This window comes from Panthera tigris, chromosome B3 (genome assembly GCF_018350195.1).
Source record: "Panthera tigris isolate Pti1 chromosome B3, P.tigris_Pti1_mat1.1, whole genome shotgun sequence".
Classification (NCBI taxonomy): Eukaryota; Metazoa; Chordata; class Mammalia; order Carnivora; family Felidae; genus Panthera; species Panthera tigris.
Genome location: NC_056665.1, coordinates 115,019,455 through 115,038,472, shown reverse-complemented (window position 1 = coordinate 115,038,472; position 19,018 = coordinate 115,019,455). Strand labels below are relative to the sequence as shown.

The following is a 19,018-nucleotide window of genomic DNA, read 5'->3' as shown; positions in this document are numbered from 1 at the left end:
GATGCTGGTCATACTTCCGCCCAGCACCCCTCTGTCTGAAGCAGATGTGGGGGGTGAGGGAACAAGACAGGGAAAGCTAATTTGAAAACAGGGCAATAATATACTGTGGGGCTGGGCTCTCTAGGGCCTGCAAACGTGTTTATGGCTCCTCTCTGCAAAGGGAAAGCTTGAGAAAGGCCTTTGTTGCTATGGAGAGAGCCATAGGGATGACCACCCTTCCCTGTCCCCAGCTCCCTTCTACTGGCCGTGAGTGGCCAAGACACCTGCAGAAGATAGATGGGCAGACATCCAGGAGGCCAGTTATAGAAATAAACATCAAGGGTTTGTTTTTATATAGATACTTTAAATGCTCACAAGCCCAGACCCGTCCTCGCCTGCTAACGTTAGCGGATTACTCATTCTTCCTTCCAATCACGTCATGTGCAAGGTTCCAGGTGGCTGTGGGGTATTTGCTCACAACGGCTACCGCTGGTTTCCCTGAGAGCTGTTTATTTTTCCAGGCCTCAGGTCATTACATCACCCCGCGGTTTCTGGGCAGGCCAAGAGTGCTGGTTTGGGGGGGTGGGGGATCCGGCCGGGAGGTGCAATTGCCTCAGTGACCCCACATCCCAGTCACAGCAGCTGTCCCGGCAGGAGCTTCCTGGCGAGGAAGGACCAATCCCAAATGCAGCCAAGGGAACCACAGCAGGCCCAGAGGAGCAACGCTCTGACACTGACACCGACAGGTAAGGGTCAGGGGGCTGCAAACCCCTTACCTGCGACATGGATGGTGAGTTAGGCAAACGCTCCCACGTAGGAGGAGACGGGGTTGTTTTCATGACAAAACTTACAAGAAACGCATTTCCACCCTGTGTCCCCGCTGACAGCTCTGTCTCCCGGAGACAGTTTCCACAAGCCGCTGCCTTCGGGGACACCCGGAAGGAAGCTGTGCGGGACAAAGAGGCAAGGGAGGAAAAGCGAGTCCTTCTGGATTTCACCCACAGTGCCAGGTTCTAGGGCCTTCCTGAAATCCCAGATGAGATCGTGAAAGAAGTTAACTAGGAAAGGTGGCAATAAAGGAACGAAACAGACGGATAAGGAAGAAGGGAAGTCAAATGACTCCACCAGTGGCCCCGAGAGCGAGCTAGCCGCGTAGGGGCAGAGGGAAAGGGCCTGTGTGCCTTGAGGGCATTGCTATGCTGCTCCAAGAGAAGAGTTAAGGCTCACACGACCATACGTCCTGAGAGTATTTTCCCAGGCCAGAAAGCACAGAATTTTGTCATACTGGGGGGTGGGGGTGGGGGGTGGGGGGTGGTGGAAATCAAGAGGGAGAGAGACTTTTGTAAATCACAGCTGTACGACAGTGTCTGCACCCAGTAAAATTAGAAGCCGTGGGATATGGCGTATGGGACGGAGAATGAGACAGCCTAGTTTTCGTCATTTCGTTAATCTCTCTGCTCTCTCCTATAAAAATGCAGATGACTAAAAAGACTTTTAAGTTCTAGTTATATCAAGAAATGCCTTAGTAGCTAGCCTCTGATACCAAAAACTCCGCAAGAGTTCATATTTTCTTACAAAAGCAGAACAGAGTCTCTGGCCAACACTCATAGGTGGGAAGACACCTGCTCTCAGGTTCTAGGGCGTCGGCTGGCCAGGTACGTCGTCCTCCTGAAAGTGGGAGAGCTCCTGGTGCAGCGGAGACAAGGATCCGAGAGAGAAGTCTGAAGAGGCAAACCCGTCAACGCCGAGGCTGCCAAGTACTCAACAGGCGACACTGACCATGGTGAACACAAGACAAAGCCTTAAAAACAAGGATCGACACCTCCAGGAGGAGAGAAGGAGACAGGATAAGTCTGCAGGCGTATGCGTCATGTTATTGCAAAGCTTCAGCTGCCCCGTGGAACCTTTCCAACATCAACAGTCCCCAGGCCAGAAAACAAACCTGGCGTCACAGGGTCTGAGTGTGAAAGACGGATGTTTGGGGTGTAGAGGGAACTGGGATGGCCTTCTTGCCTCCGAGAGCGAGTGGGAAGAACTCTCACCTAGACTGGCTTCTGAGGCCCACTTCACCCTCCCCAGAGGTGGGGGCTGAAGCTCACCTAACCCAGAATCTTCTGGCAAACTCTGACGGGAAACCTGCCTCGGGGGCTTGACCCAGAGGCTCCAGTCCATAGCAGAGCCAGCACCCCAGACATGAGTTATCATTAAGGTAGATCTGACTTCTCATCAAACCAAATGGAATAGCATGACGGGTGGCTAGCAGAGAAGCCATTATTTTTTAAATCATTTATGACACACCTACTATGTGTTAGGCATTTCATATATTGTTGAATCCTCAGAAAAACCCTGCAAGGCGCTAATAACTTTGTTTCACGTACGAACTTTCTCGAGGTCACTTAGCTCTCACGGGAAGCTAGCACTGGAAGCCAGGTCTATGCTATCCCATTTATTTACATATTGTCTATGGCCGTTTTTGTGCCGTGACAGTAGAGTTGAATAGGTGACAGACTGTCTGGCCTGCAAAACCTAAAATGTTTACTATCTGGCTGACCCTTTACAGCAAGCAGTTTGCTGGCCTTTGGCATATAGGAATGAAATAGAAGCATTTGGATGGGAATGTGTGCCTGGGGGTGTCTTTTTTGTGGTTTTTGGTCCCTCTCATAGACCAGGCAGAAGGAAGGGCCATGCCTCCTGAGATGTTTCCCAGCATGCCCAGGGAAGCCTGACGCAGCCCAGGAGCTCTGGGCAGCTTACGTAGCCCTGCCCAACCCCTACCCCCCCCAACACGAACCTTTGCCAAGCGTTAACATTCTGTTCTAGTGCACGCTCTCACAAATGAGAGGTCTGACTTTTGTGGGCAAGGGTAGGGGCTCATTTGTACGTAGAAGGTGGTAAACCTTGTAATGGCAACAGCACGGGCTTTGGTATCGGACAAACCTACAGACCTGGCCTGGGCTGAGTCAGGCTTCCCTGGGCACGCTGGGAAACATCTCAGGAGGCATGGCCCTTCCTTCTGCCTGGTCTATGAGAGGGGCCAAAAACCACAAAAAAGACACCCCCAGGCACACATTCGCATCCAAATGCTTCTATTTCATTCCCATATGCCAAAGGCCAGCAAACTGCTTCCTGTCACTTCCAGTGAGGTACCACAGGCACCAAAACCACCTCTCTTTGACTTATATTTGCCTGACAGCAAGAGGGGAGGCGGGAAAAGGTTCTGCAAAGAAGCTTTTGCTTACAATGACAGTCACAAATTCTTTCCTGATTGAGATTCTCGCGGCAAGAGCAGTATCATTAATATTTCCATTGTTCCCTACCTACCATGATGATGAGAATAACAAAGATAGGTACTTACCGTTTATCCTGCACTTACTATCACTTAGCCAGGCACTGGTTAAGTTCCACACAGACAGTAACTCAGCTAACCTTTAACCACAGTCCCCTGAGGGAAAGATCATAATCCCAGATGAGAACTGAGGCTCAGGGGGGGATTATGTGCCTTGACTGGGTCACTCACTAAGTGTCAGAGCCAGGAAGCAAATGCAGGTTTTGCCGATTCCAACGTCTATGCTTTAACCATGGCACGATTGTGTCAAAGACTCTGGCCCACAGGATTCACAAGGTCTTCTTCCCACCCTACCATCCCATACCTCCATCTTTGATAAAAAAAGGGAACCAGAGGGGCGCCTGGGTGGCTCAGTAGGTTGAGCGTCCGACTTCGGCTCAGGTCATGACCTGTGCTTACAGCTCAGGGCCTGGAGCCTGCTTCGGATTCTGTATCTCCGTCTCTCTCTGCCCCTAACCCATTAGCATTCTGTCTCTGTCTCCCTCAAAAATAAATAAAACACTAAAAAATTAAAAAAAAAAAGGGAACCAAACACATGCAGCCCAAGTCACAGAGAAAATCAACCAATGCTGTACGGATCTACCTCATGGGCTAACTCACTTCCTGCACTCAAGTTTCCCCACTCCCACCTTTAGGACAAAGCTGGCATACAGATAAACCTAAAGGGGGCCAATGAGAGCCCACTCATTAATTGATGGTCTTGTAAAACTCTGCCCATCAGTTCAAAGGGATGTGTCTTTTGTTTATAGACCTTGATATCCATAAGGAAAAAATGATATGGCTGAAATGAAATTCACCAACCAGGCATAAATTATGCAGAGGGGCATTTCTCACAATGAGGTCTTAGGCTAAAAGAAGGATGATTTCCCCATGATAGAGATACAGATTGAGTTTGTTAATACATTTTACTGTTGGTGGACTTCTGGTCGTTACTGATGGTAGATGAACTTTATTGCTTTTGTCTTCATTGATGATCAATGAACTCTACAAGTGAGTCCTACAAATCTAATCACCCTTCAAAAATTATCACCTTTCCACAAGGGGTTCAGCCAGCACCAAAACTTGACCACTCATAAGACCCTCAAAAGATCATATCAGAAAATACATGACTGTAAGCAGCCATTTTGAGCCTTAAAAAACGCACAGAATCAAGTCTCTTATGGCTTGAAGTCCAACTTTTCCATGCCAGGCCATTTTTAAAAATTCTCTGCCTGGCATATAAAGAGCCACTTGAAAGTATTAAAACATGTAGTCAAAAGATTTTTTTGCTAAAAGGATCAACTACTCATGAAAGATGATCCCTGACATACTAACTGAAGAAAATTAAAGTTGGAGGGGATTAACTCATCTAATCTCATTTTATAGCTGTAGAAATTGAAGATAAGACAGGTTAAAGGACTTGCCCAAGCCCACACAACAGGTAGTTGTGGAGTAACCACAGGGCAACCACAGGCGAATCGGCATGTATACAATCCCAGGCAGATCATTTACCTGAATTTCTCACATTGGTGTTGTTCAGTTTGGAGTCCTTGATTACCAAGTGCTTAATCCATAGAGTGGGGGCCGTAATTTCTGGAAAAAAAAAAAAAAAAAAAAGAAGAAGAAGAAGGGAGAAAATAAAGTCTGGGCAAAGGGAGTAGATAACTTGTAGTGCAGCCCCCAGACTTCAGGAGCTTTTTCTGAAGCCTGGGGCATCAAGGCTTGGAGCTTTCTCCCTCATTCCACATCCACTTTGTCCCAATGCCCTCTCCCTTCTCAGTAAGGAAGCTCCTCTACCCGCCAGCTCATAGGAGCCAACGAGGGCCTCCCATACTCAGAGGCAGAGTGGTCTAAGTCCAGAGGCGCTGAGCCGCTCCATCCAGGAATAAAAATATTATCCCAGGAGGTGAGGAGCATGGGCCCAGCCAAGTCTCTCTCAGCTGCTTCCCTGGAAGAAGATTTAAAGGGGATAAATCAACAAACGAATGCCAAACAAACCACAGAGACCATTTTGGAGGAAACGACTGAGCCACAACAGATTTCAGCTTGCTGAGACTCTGTTCCACATGGGAAGGAAAGTGATGAGTCCAACGTGTGCATCAATACCTTTCCTAATGGATTCTCACTGAACAGAGGCTGAATCCCTCCATCCAGAGAGCTTGGGGGAACCTCTAGGGCCTTCAGGGCTTGGGTCGCTCAGTGGACAAGTGGTATGGGAATCAGGAGAACCCTGATCAACTTCAGAGTCATGAAGTCTTCAGTGGGATTGTTGGGGCGATCTCCCAAGGTGACACGGTCTCCACCTCCCACCTGATCCCCCAGGACCCCAGACCTGCCAATAATCCAGGAGATTTGTGGATCACAGAAACATCTGAATTTCTAGGCATGAACACACGTATGTTCCACTAAATGACCAGTTGTAAAGGACAGCTCACATTCAATCCTATCTAGAGCTGAGCCTGTGCTAGAGACATCCCTAGCCACAGTACCAACCAATGGCATAATTTCTTTTTACTCCTGTCTCCCTGTCCAGTCTCGTGATTTAGGCCTGGATACACTCAGCCGAAAGCTGCTCAGAGGTCGCTGCATGTTGCACTCAGAGTCAAACCTCATTGTCAGACTTTCTAGAAATTGCACTCTGCCAAGCTTCCTGCTCTTCTTCATGGGAACTTGGAGTACACAGCAAAGCATCCTGAAGAATGCAGGCCAGGAGCAACCCAAGCTCAAAGAGAGGCCAGCCTTCTGCACTCCATGCCTCACCTGTCATTCCTCATACCTCCAGGGACATCCAGCCTCTATCTTGCTACCAGCCACACCATTTCTCTTGCCCTAGAATTCTCCTCTTACAAATGTCTTGACTCAGCTCTCACGGTCCAACTTAGCTAAACCAGGTCCACTAACCAATCCCTTTCCCCCTACTTTCCTACAATACCCCATCCCCACCATATGCTCCCCTCCCCACTACCCCAACTACAATGCCCTGATTCTTCCCATCTCCTTTCAAGATCCAGTCCACGTTCCATCTCTTGACACAGTCTTTTCCCAGACCATGGTGATCTCTTTCTCCCTTAAATGTCCATTATAATAAAAACTGAGACCATGTAATTTAACACATAAAGTTCTCTGATAGTTGCCATTGTCTTGAGAGCAAAGGCTTCATCTCATCTAATCCTCCATTGTCCCCCACAGGCCTAGCACAACGCTGGGCACAGAGAAGGAACTTGTGTCGGTTCATCTACTGAAGGGACAGTGCTGGCCTGTCTTTCTCAGCCATGGCTCCTTGGTCTTGGCAGCTCAAAGGGTCCATCCAGGCTGTGTTATTGTTGGACATCAGCAGCCAGGCAGGAAGCCTGGCTAGAACAGAGGACCTTTCCAGAAGTAGAGAGTGTACCAGTTCCTGGGAGGATTTGCATTTTTTAAAAGGTTAAAACAACCCAGACTAAACTGGGAAAAATTGAAATTAAAAAAGAAAAAACTAATAATAAAGCTTACACAAACATCCAAAGAAAGGATGTTCCTCAAATCTAAACACGGGTGGGAGAATTAGAGTCGTAAGTAATAAAAGAGCTTACCATCTCCATCGAATACTGGCTGAGTCTCCATCGTGGGTGTCGGCTTAGACCCGTCATCTGAATTGAGGGTTAAAAAGAATCGAAAAGAGACTACCATTATTGAGGTAAATACTATCTACTCTCCAGCACTGTTGAATGGTTGGGGTTTGCACATGGCCCGGCCAAGTCCCAGTGAAGAGACCAAAGAGAAAGGAAAGATAGAAAGCAAGAACAGGAAGGAAAAAAGAACCACAGAGACACGCCAAGAGTAAGACAAACCCAGCTGTGTGTTCACCATTCCAGGGGAGGGACAAAAGGGAGCTCAACTGTCATGGCTTTGGAGGGCCCTCCCTCACTAACCTGCACGTACCAGCATGATGACTCTGTCAGCCCTGGTCCTCCCCGCAGGAAAACTGAGGTGGGGGGCAGGCATCTTCCCCAGCAGCCCTGGGTTTTGCCCAGGCAGGTTAGGATAAGGTTAGCATACTTGGTGGCATAAAATTCTGGTGTCCGAGTTCCGTCCTGCCCTCTTATGAAAGGTACCAGCATAGTACTTAGTGGCCCTCGTTGAAGAGCTTCAGGAAAACACCAGACCGTGGTGCTATTCCCTCTTGAACACCTAGCTATTTCTCTAGCTTCACCTAAAAGGGAAGAGAAGGGCAGGAGGGCCCATCCTGTCTCCAGGATGCCAAAGTGAAAAGAATCAGGAACCCTTAGAACATTTTTTTAACTGTGAAACATCATGCTCTCCAATTCCCATTGAGGTGGGGGCAAACAAAATGGAAAGGGATGTGGGAAACTGCACCCTGGATTTGTTCTGAAATTTGTACCAGAGATGACGGGAGCAGGAGGTGCCCAGTAACAAAACCCTAATCTACATCATTCCAGCAACATTGGCAGCTCCCTGAGGGGCAAGACCCTCTGCGGGTCAGGAGCGAGTGTAGACTTTACCCACCTTTCAGGACTCTTGAGTTTTTTTCATCAAGAACCCCAACCTTAGTGTCGGGCAGTGTCTCTCAACTTCTTTTCATTATTGCCCACCTAGACCTTCTCTCTCTCTTTTTTTTTTTAATCATCTACCTAATGAACTATCAATAACATAGGTACACTGTGTTTCTGTTGATGTGGTGTATGTATAGCTGTGCTTTCTATGTAAAAAGAGCAAAGAGTTCTTTCTCCTCCTGCCGCCCCCAATCCATTTTCACCTGCTTGGTATCTCTGCCCCCATTGAGAATGCATAGATGAGAGATTTCTCTGTGTTCTCCCTGGGCGGGGGTGGGGGAAGAAGAACCCCAGGGTCTCAGGCAGTGTGACGATTACACCATCCCCCAGAAATCTTTTACAACCGAACACTCTATTCTCCAAGCGTCGACTATTTTGTTGTCATTTTATTCAATCAGTCATTTATTTCTATTTGCTTGCTTGTTTTGCCAATGGCTCTTATTTTTAAGCTTTCGGTTTTGTTTGTTTATTTTAGCAGAAGAATAATTCACATGCAGTATTGTATTCGTTTCAAGCATACAGCCTACAGTAAGGCTAGTGACCATCTGTCACCACACCAAGTTGTTACACTATTATTGACTATATTCCCTATGCACGTTACATCCCCGTATCTTATTTGTTTTATAACCAGAAGGTGGTACCTCTTAATCCCCTTCACCTATTTCATTAACTATGGAGAATGCAAGTTCTCAGATAGTCTCTGAGACGCCAGTCAGATCACCCATAATAACAACCCTCCACCATTTGGAGCTCCCGAGACCTTTGGCCGACTTCCCTGCATCTTATCAAGGAGGGAGGAAGAACACAGAGTTCTGATCCCTTTCTTGCACCAACACCCCACCCTTGGGATCTTAAGACTGGAGAGCTATAGAGACCCTAATCGTGGCTGGAGGCTGAGGCCAGCAATCCGACAGTTGTGTGACACCTGACCCTGCTATTATTCCCCTGTGCTGACACCAAGACCCCACTCCGACAGGGGCCAAGGCGATCCCCAACTATGTGACAATCATTCCAGGGAATGAGATATAGCAGAGGGAGAGGAGTTAACTAGCTGGACATCTTATTTGCCTCACACTGGAGTCCTGAACAGGCATCTTTTGATGCAAAACTGTGGAAGTTTGATCTGGAAGTCATTGAGGGAGAATAAACACAGAGCAGCACCACACAATGTCATTTTGTTTAATAGCATCACTTCCCCTGACTCTATTAACACCTCTTTCCATTGAATTCAATGAGCCACTGAATGAAGTCTTTTGGCAGCTGCAATGCACATTTGGTTGCTCCTGCCGGATGCAGAGTTCACAGTCTAAATAGCCTAGTGTGGTGTGCTCAGCCTCTCCACACCGGGTGGCTTCACTTTAGAAGTCTTAAGGGCAACAAAGGGAAAGTGAGAAATCAAACATTCCCAGGAGGACAACGGTGAGAACCCAAGTGAAAAGTGGTTCATGCAGCATTTTCATATTCAACTAAAATCCTCCCGTATTCCAAGAGCTGTAACTCTCTCTGGAGCAGGATAAGAGAAAACATTCTGCTTATTTCGCCCATCATCCATATGAGAGTCTGGGACTGCCCATCTGGTGTAGCAATCAGCAGAGGTCTGTTGCTCAAGGAGAGGAAGAAGTGTTTCCAGTCTCCCGGGGGAAGTTCTGCACTTCTGCAGGCCAAGGACCTCCGCGATTACCCAGATGCAGGCCCAGAGCCCACATCGCATGAAGCCACGTGCAGGGAGTGGATCTTCCTGCAGCGCAGGGTCACCAAGAGTGAAGAGATACAGCTGTGCTGCCACAATGGAGGCCCTAGATGGAAATCTTTATGAAGTGAGAAAAGACAAAGTGCCCTGCCGCCAGGAGAGCCACCTGTGAAACTCAGCTGCCCAAAGGCTGAGAAGCCAAGCCAAAGCCAACAGGACCCTCTGACCATCATCTCCGGGCACCTGGGCACCTGGCTTCCAACCCAGCAAACAAACGCACCCTTCTACCAAACATAGGTCCAAGGCCTGGGTCCAAGGTCCACATCAGTGCTGCTTCCTGGCAAGCCTTGGGACAATACCAGGTCCCACACTGGGCCCCGGGGAGAGGGAAAAGCTTCCACTCAATTCCCCAGTCTCTAGTGGGGTCACACTCCAGATTCTGGCTTTACATCCCATAAACTGAAAACTGAACCCTGCACTTTTCTTCTCTGGGCAGGGATATCCTCTTCTAAAAATGAAGTATGCCTGCCTTCCCAGTCTCAGGATACTGTGCAGGAGTAAGGACTTTAAAGGCCTTCGGACACTAAGTATGAGCAAGGACTTTAAAGGTATAAATACCACGAGAATAAACCATTTTATCCAGCCACTTACTTTTAAAATCGGATTTACAAAATTAAAATCCTATCAAAGTTTTTAATTAAAAAAAATAAAGTAAACCTTACAACTCAGTTAGAAGATGAACAGCCTAATTTTAAAGTGGACAAAATATTTTAATAACATTTCACCAAAGAAGATGCATGGACAGCTAATGGATACATGAAAAGATGCTCAACATCACTAGTTGTCAGGAAAATGCAGATTAAGACCACAATGAGGTGCTACTATGAACCTGCTAGAATAGCTAAAATTTTAAAAAATAGAAAATACCAAATGTTGGCAAGGATGCGGAGAAACTGAAACCTTCATTCATTGCTGTGGAGTAGCCATGTTGGAGAACGGTTTGGCAATTTCTTTTTTTTTTTTTTTTATTTTTTAAAAATGTTTAAAAAACATTAGACACAGAATCTGAAGCAGGCTCCAGGCTCTGAGCCATTAGCACAGAGCCCGATGCAGGGCTCAAACTCATGAACCATGAGATCATGACCTGAGCCAAAGTCAGACGCTTAACAGACTAAGCCACCCAGGTGCCCCTGTTTTTGCAATTTCTTTAAAATGTTAAACATAAACTTATCATTCACCAGACATTCCACTCTTGAGAAGCCAACCAAGAGAAAGAAAAACATGTCCACTCAGAGGCATGTATGCCAATATCCATAGCAGCATTATGTGTATAGCCTCAAACTGGAAACAATCCAAATGTTTGTCGACTGGCGAACACATAAACAAATGGTGATATATCCAGATGATGGAATATTACTCAGCAATGAGAAAGAATGAATTACTAATACGTGTGACAATATAAACCTCAAAAGCATTATACTAAATGAAAGAAACCATAGCCATGTGCAAATACTACCTATTGTATGATTCCTCTTCTATGAAATGCCTAGTAAAGATAAGCCCATAGAGATAGACAGCAGCTGTGTAGTTGCCTAGGACTGGAGGAGGCAGTGGGTTATAACTATAAATGGGTACAAGGTTTCTTTTTGGATCGATGGAAATGTTCACCAGTAACGGCTGCACAACGCTCTGTGCTAAATCCAGTGAACTGGACGTTTATGATGGGTAAATTTTATGGCATGTAATTATGCTTCAATAAAGCTGTTAAAACAAAAGAGGAGGTAGTGCTGTTATTTCAGTGATTCTTAATCTGGGTGGAGACCCTCCCATGTACTTTAAAGAAAAACGTATCTGAAATCTCAGTTTACATATATGCACAGGACGATGTGATGCCTGATGCTCATTGTCGGTGGTTCTTTTGGACCTCAAATAGTAAGACTTTAGTTCTCTTTAATACCACAATACTCTTCCAGAACAAGGAGAAGAGAACACTGGAAAAAAAAAAAAAGCCAATTCAAAGATTATCACTTTTCTTCCAGGCCAAAAAAAGAAAAAAAAAAAAAAAAGTAAGTTTGGAAACACAAAAAAAGTAAAAAAATAGAACAATTAAAAAAACAAGGCAAGCTTACACGAATGAATGAATGAATGAATGAGGCAAACTTGACAGAACATCTCAAGGATAACGTCAAGATCAGCAATAATGGTACCACATTTTGCAACACTCGAGTTTTTGGCAGGTGGCTTTCCTCATCTGTTCTCACCACTGGCCAGCACAGAGGAAGCCACCAGGCAGATAAAAAGAGATGGAGTCTTGGGGATAGAAAGTGATGTGCTCAAGCCCCAAGGGAGTGAGCAGCAGTGGAAATGGCCCAGCCCCAGGGCCCTGGCAATTTCTTCAACCCCCAGCCATGCCTCGGCCTCGAGGTGCGGCCCCAGAGAGTTACAGCCCCACACGGGCTCTGCAAGACTGTCCAGACAGTGGGTTTGTGTGACAGCACGATTCCTTGCCCTGCGAGAAGGCCTGGCCCACGCACAGACAGCTGGAAGTCACTTCGACCCCCGATGACACCGTTCAAAGCCTCCTCTGTTTGGCTTTTTGATTCCTGATTGACACTCGCTGGCAAGTGGAGATAAATGCAGGCTGAGGACAATGTTGATCCGCTCTGACTATTCTCAGCGAAAGACTTTTCAGAATAACAAACAAAACAAAACAAAAACTCAAAAACATTGGTGTGCTTAAGGGATTGAATAGAGCCCAAGAGGTCCAAGGAAGCAGGGCCGTGCCTTTCAAGGCGCTGGCAAGTCCATTGAGGAGTTAATTGTTTGGGTGTACAATGAGTTTATTCTGACCACATACAAAGAGCTTTCTCTTCCAGGTCCTTCAAAAGCAAATGTGTCAAAGGGGCCAGAGGAGGAATCTGTATTAATGGCATCTCTTGGGGTCTCTGAGACTGAGGAGCCTTGGAGAATGAAGAAAAAAGAAATCACCACCCCCCTCCTGAGATTCGGAAGGTCTCTCAGTGATCCCAAGTCCCCCTTGGATTCTTGGGCTCTGCCCAAACCATGTCCATCACGGGTCACGCTCCCTCTTGAATTCTTTTTAGGCTGCCATTGGTCATCTTTTCCAAAGACACAGAGATAAACTTCAGCCTGCTGGAAGTACTGGAAGGTTCGCGCTTTTGAAGGGACCACATTTACACCAGAGCCACCAACCCCTTCAGTGTGTGACTCAGAGACCTTGTGTAGAAGTTGAAATGATATAATCTGGGCATCACAGGGAGACAACAGTGCCTGTTTGCGAAAGTCCTGTAAGGCACTGGCCCAAATCATACCAGGAGGAGGATGGAATTTTAGTCAACCTCAACATTTCCTAAGAGGCAGATCCCATGACCACAAGGCTCAGAAATGTACTGTGAGCTTTCCTAATCCTGACCTTTGAGAACAGAGGTTATCTGGGCCCTTCAGGTCCTTTCCAGAGCAAGAGATCAATGTTTTGCATTCCATCTACCCACCTGCACACTCCCTCCCAAAAGAAGTAAAAATAAGCTTAAAGTGGTCTTTTTGCAAACAATTCCCTAAGTCCTCAAGCTCCACATTCCCATGAATAAGAGTAAAAACATGATGCTGGTGGAAAAAATAGACCAGACATGGAAGAAGAAGAGGAGAAAAAGGAAGAGGGAGTGGAGCAGGGAGACGGGGGAGAAGGAACCACCAGTGGCAAAGTCAGTTCAGAGCTGGGTGCACAAAGAGAACTGTGCTGATTTTTTTAACTCTTTATTTTGAAATGATGATGGGTTCCCAGGAAACTGCAGAAATAATACAGTACATTTCACCCAGTTTCCCCAGGGGTAACATATTTATAGTTAACATAAATATATAGGTAACCTGAAATTATATAGGTAACCTCATTATTGTACAATATCAGAGTCAGGGCATTGATACTGGTGAAATCCACAGAGCTTATTCACACTCCACCAGTTTTACACGTACTCATTTGTGTATATGTGTGTGTGTGGGGGGGGGTGTAATTCTATGCAATTTTATCCATGTGCAGATTCGTGTAACCACCATCAATAAAATACAGAACGAGTTCATCACCACCAAGATCTCCCTTTATAATCACACTTCCCTTCGTGCACCCCATCTCTCAACTCCTGGCAACCACTAATCCTTTCTCTGTCTCTATAATTTTGTCCTTTCTAGAATGTTCTCCAAATGGAATCATGCAGTATATGACCTTTGGAAATCAGCTTCTCTCACTTCGCATAATGCCCTTGAGATCCATCCAAGCCATAGTTGTGCATACCGACGGTTTATTTCCTCCTATGGCTGAGTCGTATTTCCTCCTATGGCTGAGTCGTACAGGCACCATTGTGTTTCACCCACTGAAGGATGCCTGCGTTGTTTCCCTCTTTGATTACTACAGGTAAAGCTGCCGTGATCGCCCCCGCACAGGTTTTTGTGTACGCGCAAGTTCTCTTTTCTCTGGAATAAATGCTCACGAGTGCAATTGCCAGACTATATGGTAAATGGATGTTTAGTTCTTTACTTTGTAAAGAAACTTCCAAAGTATTTTCCAGAGTGGCTGTATCATTTTGCGTTCTTACCAATAATGCATGAAGGACCCAGTCTCACCACAGCCTTTGGTACTGTCACTATTTTTTATTTTAGCTTTTCTAACAGGTGCACTGTGATACCGTATCATGATCTTACTTTGCATTTCTTTTTGGTTAATGATGTTGAGCATCTTTTTTGTGTGTTTATTTGCCCCCTGCATAGATGCTCTGGTGAAATGTCTATTCGTGTATTTTGTTGAGTTTCTGAGAGTTCTTTACGTGTCCTAAATAGAAGTCCTATGTCATATATGTGGTTTGTAAGTATTTCCTCCCAGTCTGTACTTTTTTTTTGTTCTCTTAACAAGATCTTTCAGAGCAAGTTCTTAATCCCAATTAGGTCCAATTTGTCAATTTCTTAGATCATGTGTTAGTTGTTCTAAGACACAAAAGCTCTAGGTTCACCTAGCTGTGATTTCTTCTAAAAGTTTTAACAGTTTTTACATTTTACATTTTGGTCCGAGGTCCATTTTGAGTTAATTTTTGTATAAGTTGTGAGGTTTGGGGTTTTCTGTTTTTGCCTATGGATGTCCAGTCACGGTGGTGCCTTCTACCTTGGAACTACTTGTACACCTTAGTCATGTCAGTTGGCCATAGAAGTGCAGGCCTGGGGTCTTTGCTCTGTTCCATTCATCTCTGTGTCTATCCCTTGGCCAAGGCCACACTGTCCTGATTACTACAGCAGTATAAGTCTTAATCAGAGTACCAGGACGTCAACTTTGTGACATTCTGGAAAAGGCAAAATTATGGAGACAGTAAAAAGATCAGGGGTTGCCAGGGGTGGGGAGTGGGGGTGAAAAGGCATATACAGGCAGAGCACAGAGGATTTTTAGAAGAGTGAAGCAACTCTGATACTATAACGGTGGATATATGTCATACATTTGTCCATTCCCATAGAAAGTAAAACACCAAGAGTGACCCCTAATGCAAACTATGGACTTTGGGTGATAATGATGTGTCAGTGAAGATTCACTAATTGTAACAAATGTGCCACTCTGGTGCAGATGTTGATAACGGGGGAGGCTGTGCCTTTATCGGGACAGGGGCTATATGGGAAATCTGTGTACTTTCCTCTTAATTTTGCCGTGAACCTAAAAGCGCTCAAAAAAAAAAGTCATTTTTAAAATAGGAAATGAAACAAACATATCTAAAAGGGGAGAGGTCAGAGCATTTGTTCAGAAGAACACAGGGAAGTATGAGTTGGAAATTCATAACGGGACATGGGGGAGTAAAGCACTGAAGATCTCTTTGTTTAAAAAAAATCAGATAGAATGGTGCCTCCCACGTAATTTTTCGTTTCAAGATTGTTTTACCTCTTCTAGCTCCGTTGCCTTTCCGTAGAAACTTTACAACAAGCTGCTTTTGAATCTCAGTTTTCTTTCAGCAGTCACAAAATTGGGAGAGGAGGACCTGAGAGCCGCCCCTCCCCTGGGAGCTCCATGGCGCTCAGAGCTGGCGATAAGTGGTTCAGACGTGGTCCTGAGGCCTTTGCACCCACTGGCTGAAATCCCTGCCTCTGTCCAGGTTACTGGGTCACGCCTGGAACTGAACTCACTCAGTCAAGGGACAGTGTAGTCTCGATGGCCTGACAATTTCTGAGCCTTCACCTGCACTCCGGGGGGTCCCACAAAGGCACCAGACAGAGGGATCAAGAACTTGTGAGTGGGCCCATGCCCAGGCAGCCTCCTCCGAGGGCCTTTCCTGAGAGGCTCTGGCCATGGGAACTACCAACCAGGGCTGCTTGAAGGGGTCACCTGCTTTGCCTCCCTGCCCAGGTGACAGCTTCCCAGCATCTAGACGTCTGTGCTCCCTGGGAGGCTTTCCCTCCATCTGAAGATAACCTCTGTAAGAAGAGGCTAAGAACCATTAGAATGGTTCCACAGGGTAAGGCCAGGACTCTCATCATGTTACTTGTCACTGGGTCCTCAGTGACTGCAACGAGCCTGACACTTAGGAAGCTCTCAATAAATATCTGTTGAATAAAAGAATAAGAAGCCAAGTAGATACACCGAAGGTTACTAGTAACACCAGGGACTCATAAGGATCTATGACTAGGAGGCTTTTCCAGATGCCTAAACCCCATTTCCTCTCCGGTCCTCGGAAGTGGGGATATGGCAGGGATTCAAACTCTTTGTTTAGTAGCCTCCACACATAGCTTTCTTTCAGAGACCCCAGAATAGGGACTGAGATGGAGGGCCGGGATTGAGTGCCATGAGCCAACCGGGGGGTGGGGCAGGAAAGAGATACAGCACACGCATGAGCACTCAAACACACCCAGGCACACCCCTCTGCAACCGAACCCCACAAAGCCGGTACACGGAAGTGCCGGGCTTGGTCAGGGCGGCTCGGGACACCAGCAAACAGCGGCAACACACATGCAGAGAGCAAAAAACCGCCTCTCGCGGGCCTGAAGCTGCTGAGGCACAGTTCTGTTTCATCAGGCACCGTATGAGAGAGAATGCTTCTCCCTGGGGAAATCTGATGTGAGCAGAGGCCCGACCCCTAGAGGTCAGCAGCTGCCCGTCTCCAATCAAATCCAGCCCCAGACGGTGGGCAGTCAGACTTTTGCCATCTGATGGCAATGCCGACAGCTCGACTACTGACCCAGCCTCTCCTTCAGTGCTGGGGGAAGAGAAAAGAGAGGTAGCTGGGAAGAGGTTAAAGTCATCTGAGCAGGAACGATGCTCCGCTTGGGGAATGTTCTGAGACAGCCAGCCTCGCACACCTCAGCTAGGCTCAGGGCAGCGAGGTGAACCTCCTTTAGGTGTGCCGACCACAGGAGGGCCGAGGCTGGAGGCCACACAGTCCCCTTTGTCTGGGGACTGCCAGACCCTGCCCTAAGCACATCCCTCAGCCCTGAATGAGAGCTCTGCTTCATCCACCACCGCAGCGATAGGTCCTCTGAGCCGGCACCAACCTGTAGACCAGGCTCCGTGAAAGATTCTAAACACTGAGATGCAGAGAGGGACCCACGACAAATAACTGTGACTCACTGTTTACTGAGAGCACACAGTATGGAGCAGCTCAGGGGGGATAACAAGTCTCCACAAATTAAAGGTGGGTTGGGTTTTGGGAGTACTGCCCCTCTCCAACACTGGCTTGACAAGTACAGAAGTCTGTGCAGAAAATGCAGGCAGAGCCTGCTAATGTTTTCATTTTTCTCTCACTTTCCTTAAACAGCTAAATCCTAGACCTCTTACAAGTAGGAAATACTCAAACTGCAGAAAACTCCTGACGGCCCTCAACTTTCACTCGCTGTGTACAGAAGCACCAGCCCGGGATCTCCGTGGTCCTGGGTGCACAGAAGAAAGCTCCCAGAGAACTGGCAGAAAGAATTTTACAAATGCTCTCCGGCCCTCACCCCCTAGAGGCTGAGAACTCCCCTCCTGCACCTCACAAGCAATCAAGCCCAGGACCAGTCCCTGACTCCGTATTCAGCAATCCTGGAAGCTCCCCAAATCGTCCACTTTCATTAGCATCAAGACCCCAGAAAGAGGCACCTTGGGAAAATCTGCAAGCCTTGGTTGGCCGGGAAAATCTGCAAGCCTTGGTTGGCCGGGAAAATCTGCTCTGGGTAAATTCATGATCTCTAAACGCATTTTGCCTCCCAGCCTCTGCCCAGCTGTCCTTCGACCTGCTTCGGTTGAAACCAAAAATTTATCTCTACCTCAGCTTCTGCGGCCTCCAACTGTTTTAGCAGCAGATCGTCAGAGCTCAAGGGCGGCCTTCTTGCTCTCTTCTGATAGTCCTCTGAAGCACCAATAACACACATGTGGAGGCACGTGTGCCCCCCCAGCTCCCCCTGCCCCCCCCCCCCCGCATCACTCTTCAAGGGCAAGGACCAAAGGAGAAGAAGGGGAGGGGAGCCAAGATGGGAGTGCCCCAGATCAATGGATATTTGAAACTCAAACACATGGCCCGGGACCTACACTGCACGTGTTAATTACCACACATGTGCCCATAAAGGGGTCCGTGAAACACAAGGGGCCCAAAGAACAGAGCGAGGAAAGGACATTCCAAGGGATTAAGTAAATAGTCTGAAGTTCTGACCCTCCTCCCCTCCCAGAGCACGTGCATCTGGGTAAGATAACAGCGCCTCCCTCCCTCCTTCCCCCACTTCTCCCCTCGGGCCTCACACCTGTGGACCCAGGAGCCGCAACCCAGGCCTCCTGTCTGGGCCAGCCGCCTGTGACCCGCTACCGCCCGGCCTCTCTCCCTCCTCCCTACCTCCTGTTATCTCTCTGAGCCTCCTCCCCCAGCCTCCTCTGCTCGGTCTTCTCCTCTCCTCCGCAGGACTAATTCCTGGCTGGCAACCAGACCTTCCTTCTTTGCACAATACACCTTTTCATTCCTTCCAGGCAGAGGGAACCGATCCCTCCGAGCCCTGTCGGCAGAGCGGGCTCCAAAAGGCAAGAGGGCGGGAGAGGAAAGGCTGGGCCTGCGCCTCTCCCCTCAACCCCCGCTCCCCCCTGCCACCCCCCACCACTCTCACACCCAGATCCGGGGCCTGGCTTGTACCCCTCACTCTGCACAAGGGCCCAGGCCTCGCATCTCTGCAGCAGGCCTCAGGGCTGTGAGCTCCAGCTCCCGGGAGATGCCGTCTAGGAGACCCCACGTGTGGGCACCAGCTCAGACAAGGGGCCTTTGTGTCTTCCCACCTGCTGCCCTTCGGAGCACATTCCATTCTTAAGTGGCAGCCGAGAGAGGGACCTCAGCGGCCGACACAGGATATTACAAATGCCCTCTCGCACCCTGTCCCCCTTCAAACCCCAGCTTCCTGGACAGGTGTGGCTTCAGGTGGCCCTTCCTACAGGTGGCCTGAGCCTGCTTTTCTCTGCACGGCCTACGACAGACAAAG

At 47.6% G+C, this 19,018-nt stretch overlaps 1 protein-coding gene and 1 long non-coding RNA gene across 4 annotated transcripts in view; one reads left to right on the top strand and one right to left on the bottom strand.

The window, feature by feature from the left end:
- Positions 1 to 19,018, bottom strand: part of SMOC1 (SPARC related modular calcium binding 1) — a 154,663-nt gene that overhangs the window by 27,465 nt on the left and 108,180 nt on the right. For 2 of the 3 annotated variants that reach the window (XM_042990004.1, XM_042990005.1), the window contains exons 6-7: positions 6,877 to 6,966; positions 4,817 to 4,897 (exon numbers count right to left, since the gene is read on the bottom strand). In XM_042990004.1, the coding sequence (XP_042845938.1) occupies positions 4,817 to 4,897; positions 6,877 to 6,966 (171 nt within the window). The remainder of the gene's footprint in view (positions 1 to 4,816; positions 4,898 to 6,876; positions 6,967 to 19,018) is intronic. The other variant, XM_042990006.1, reaches the window with a different exon arrangement.
- LOC122239646 lies at positions 473 to 17,957 on the top strand. Its single transcript, XR_006218957.1, has 3 exons — positions 473 to 725; positions 13,751 to 13,973; positions 17,341 to 17,957. It is a non-coding gene; the product is annotated as an uncharacterized LOC122239646 (long non-coding RNA).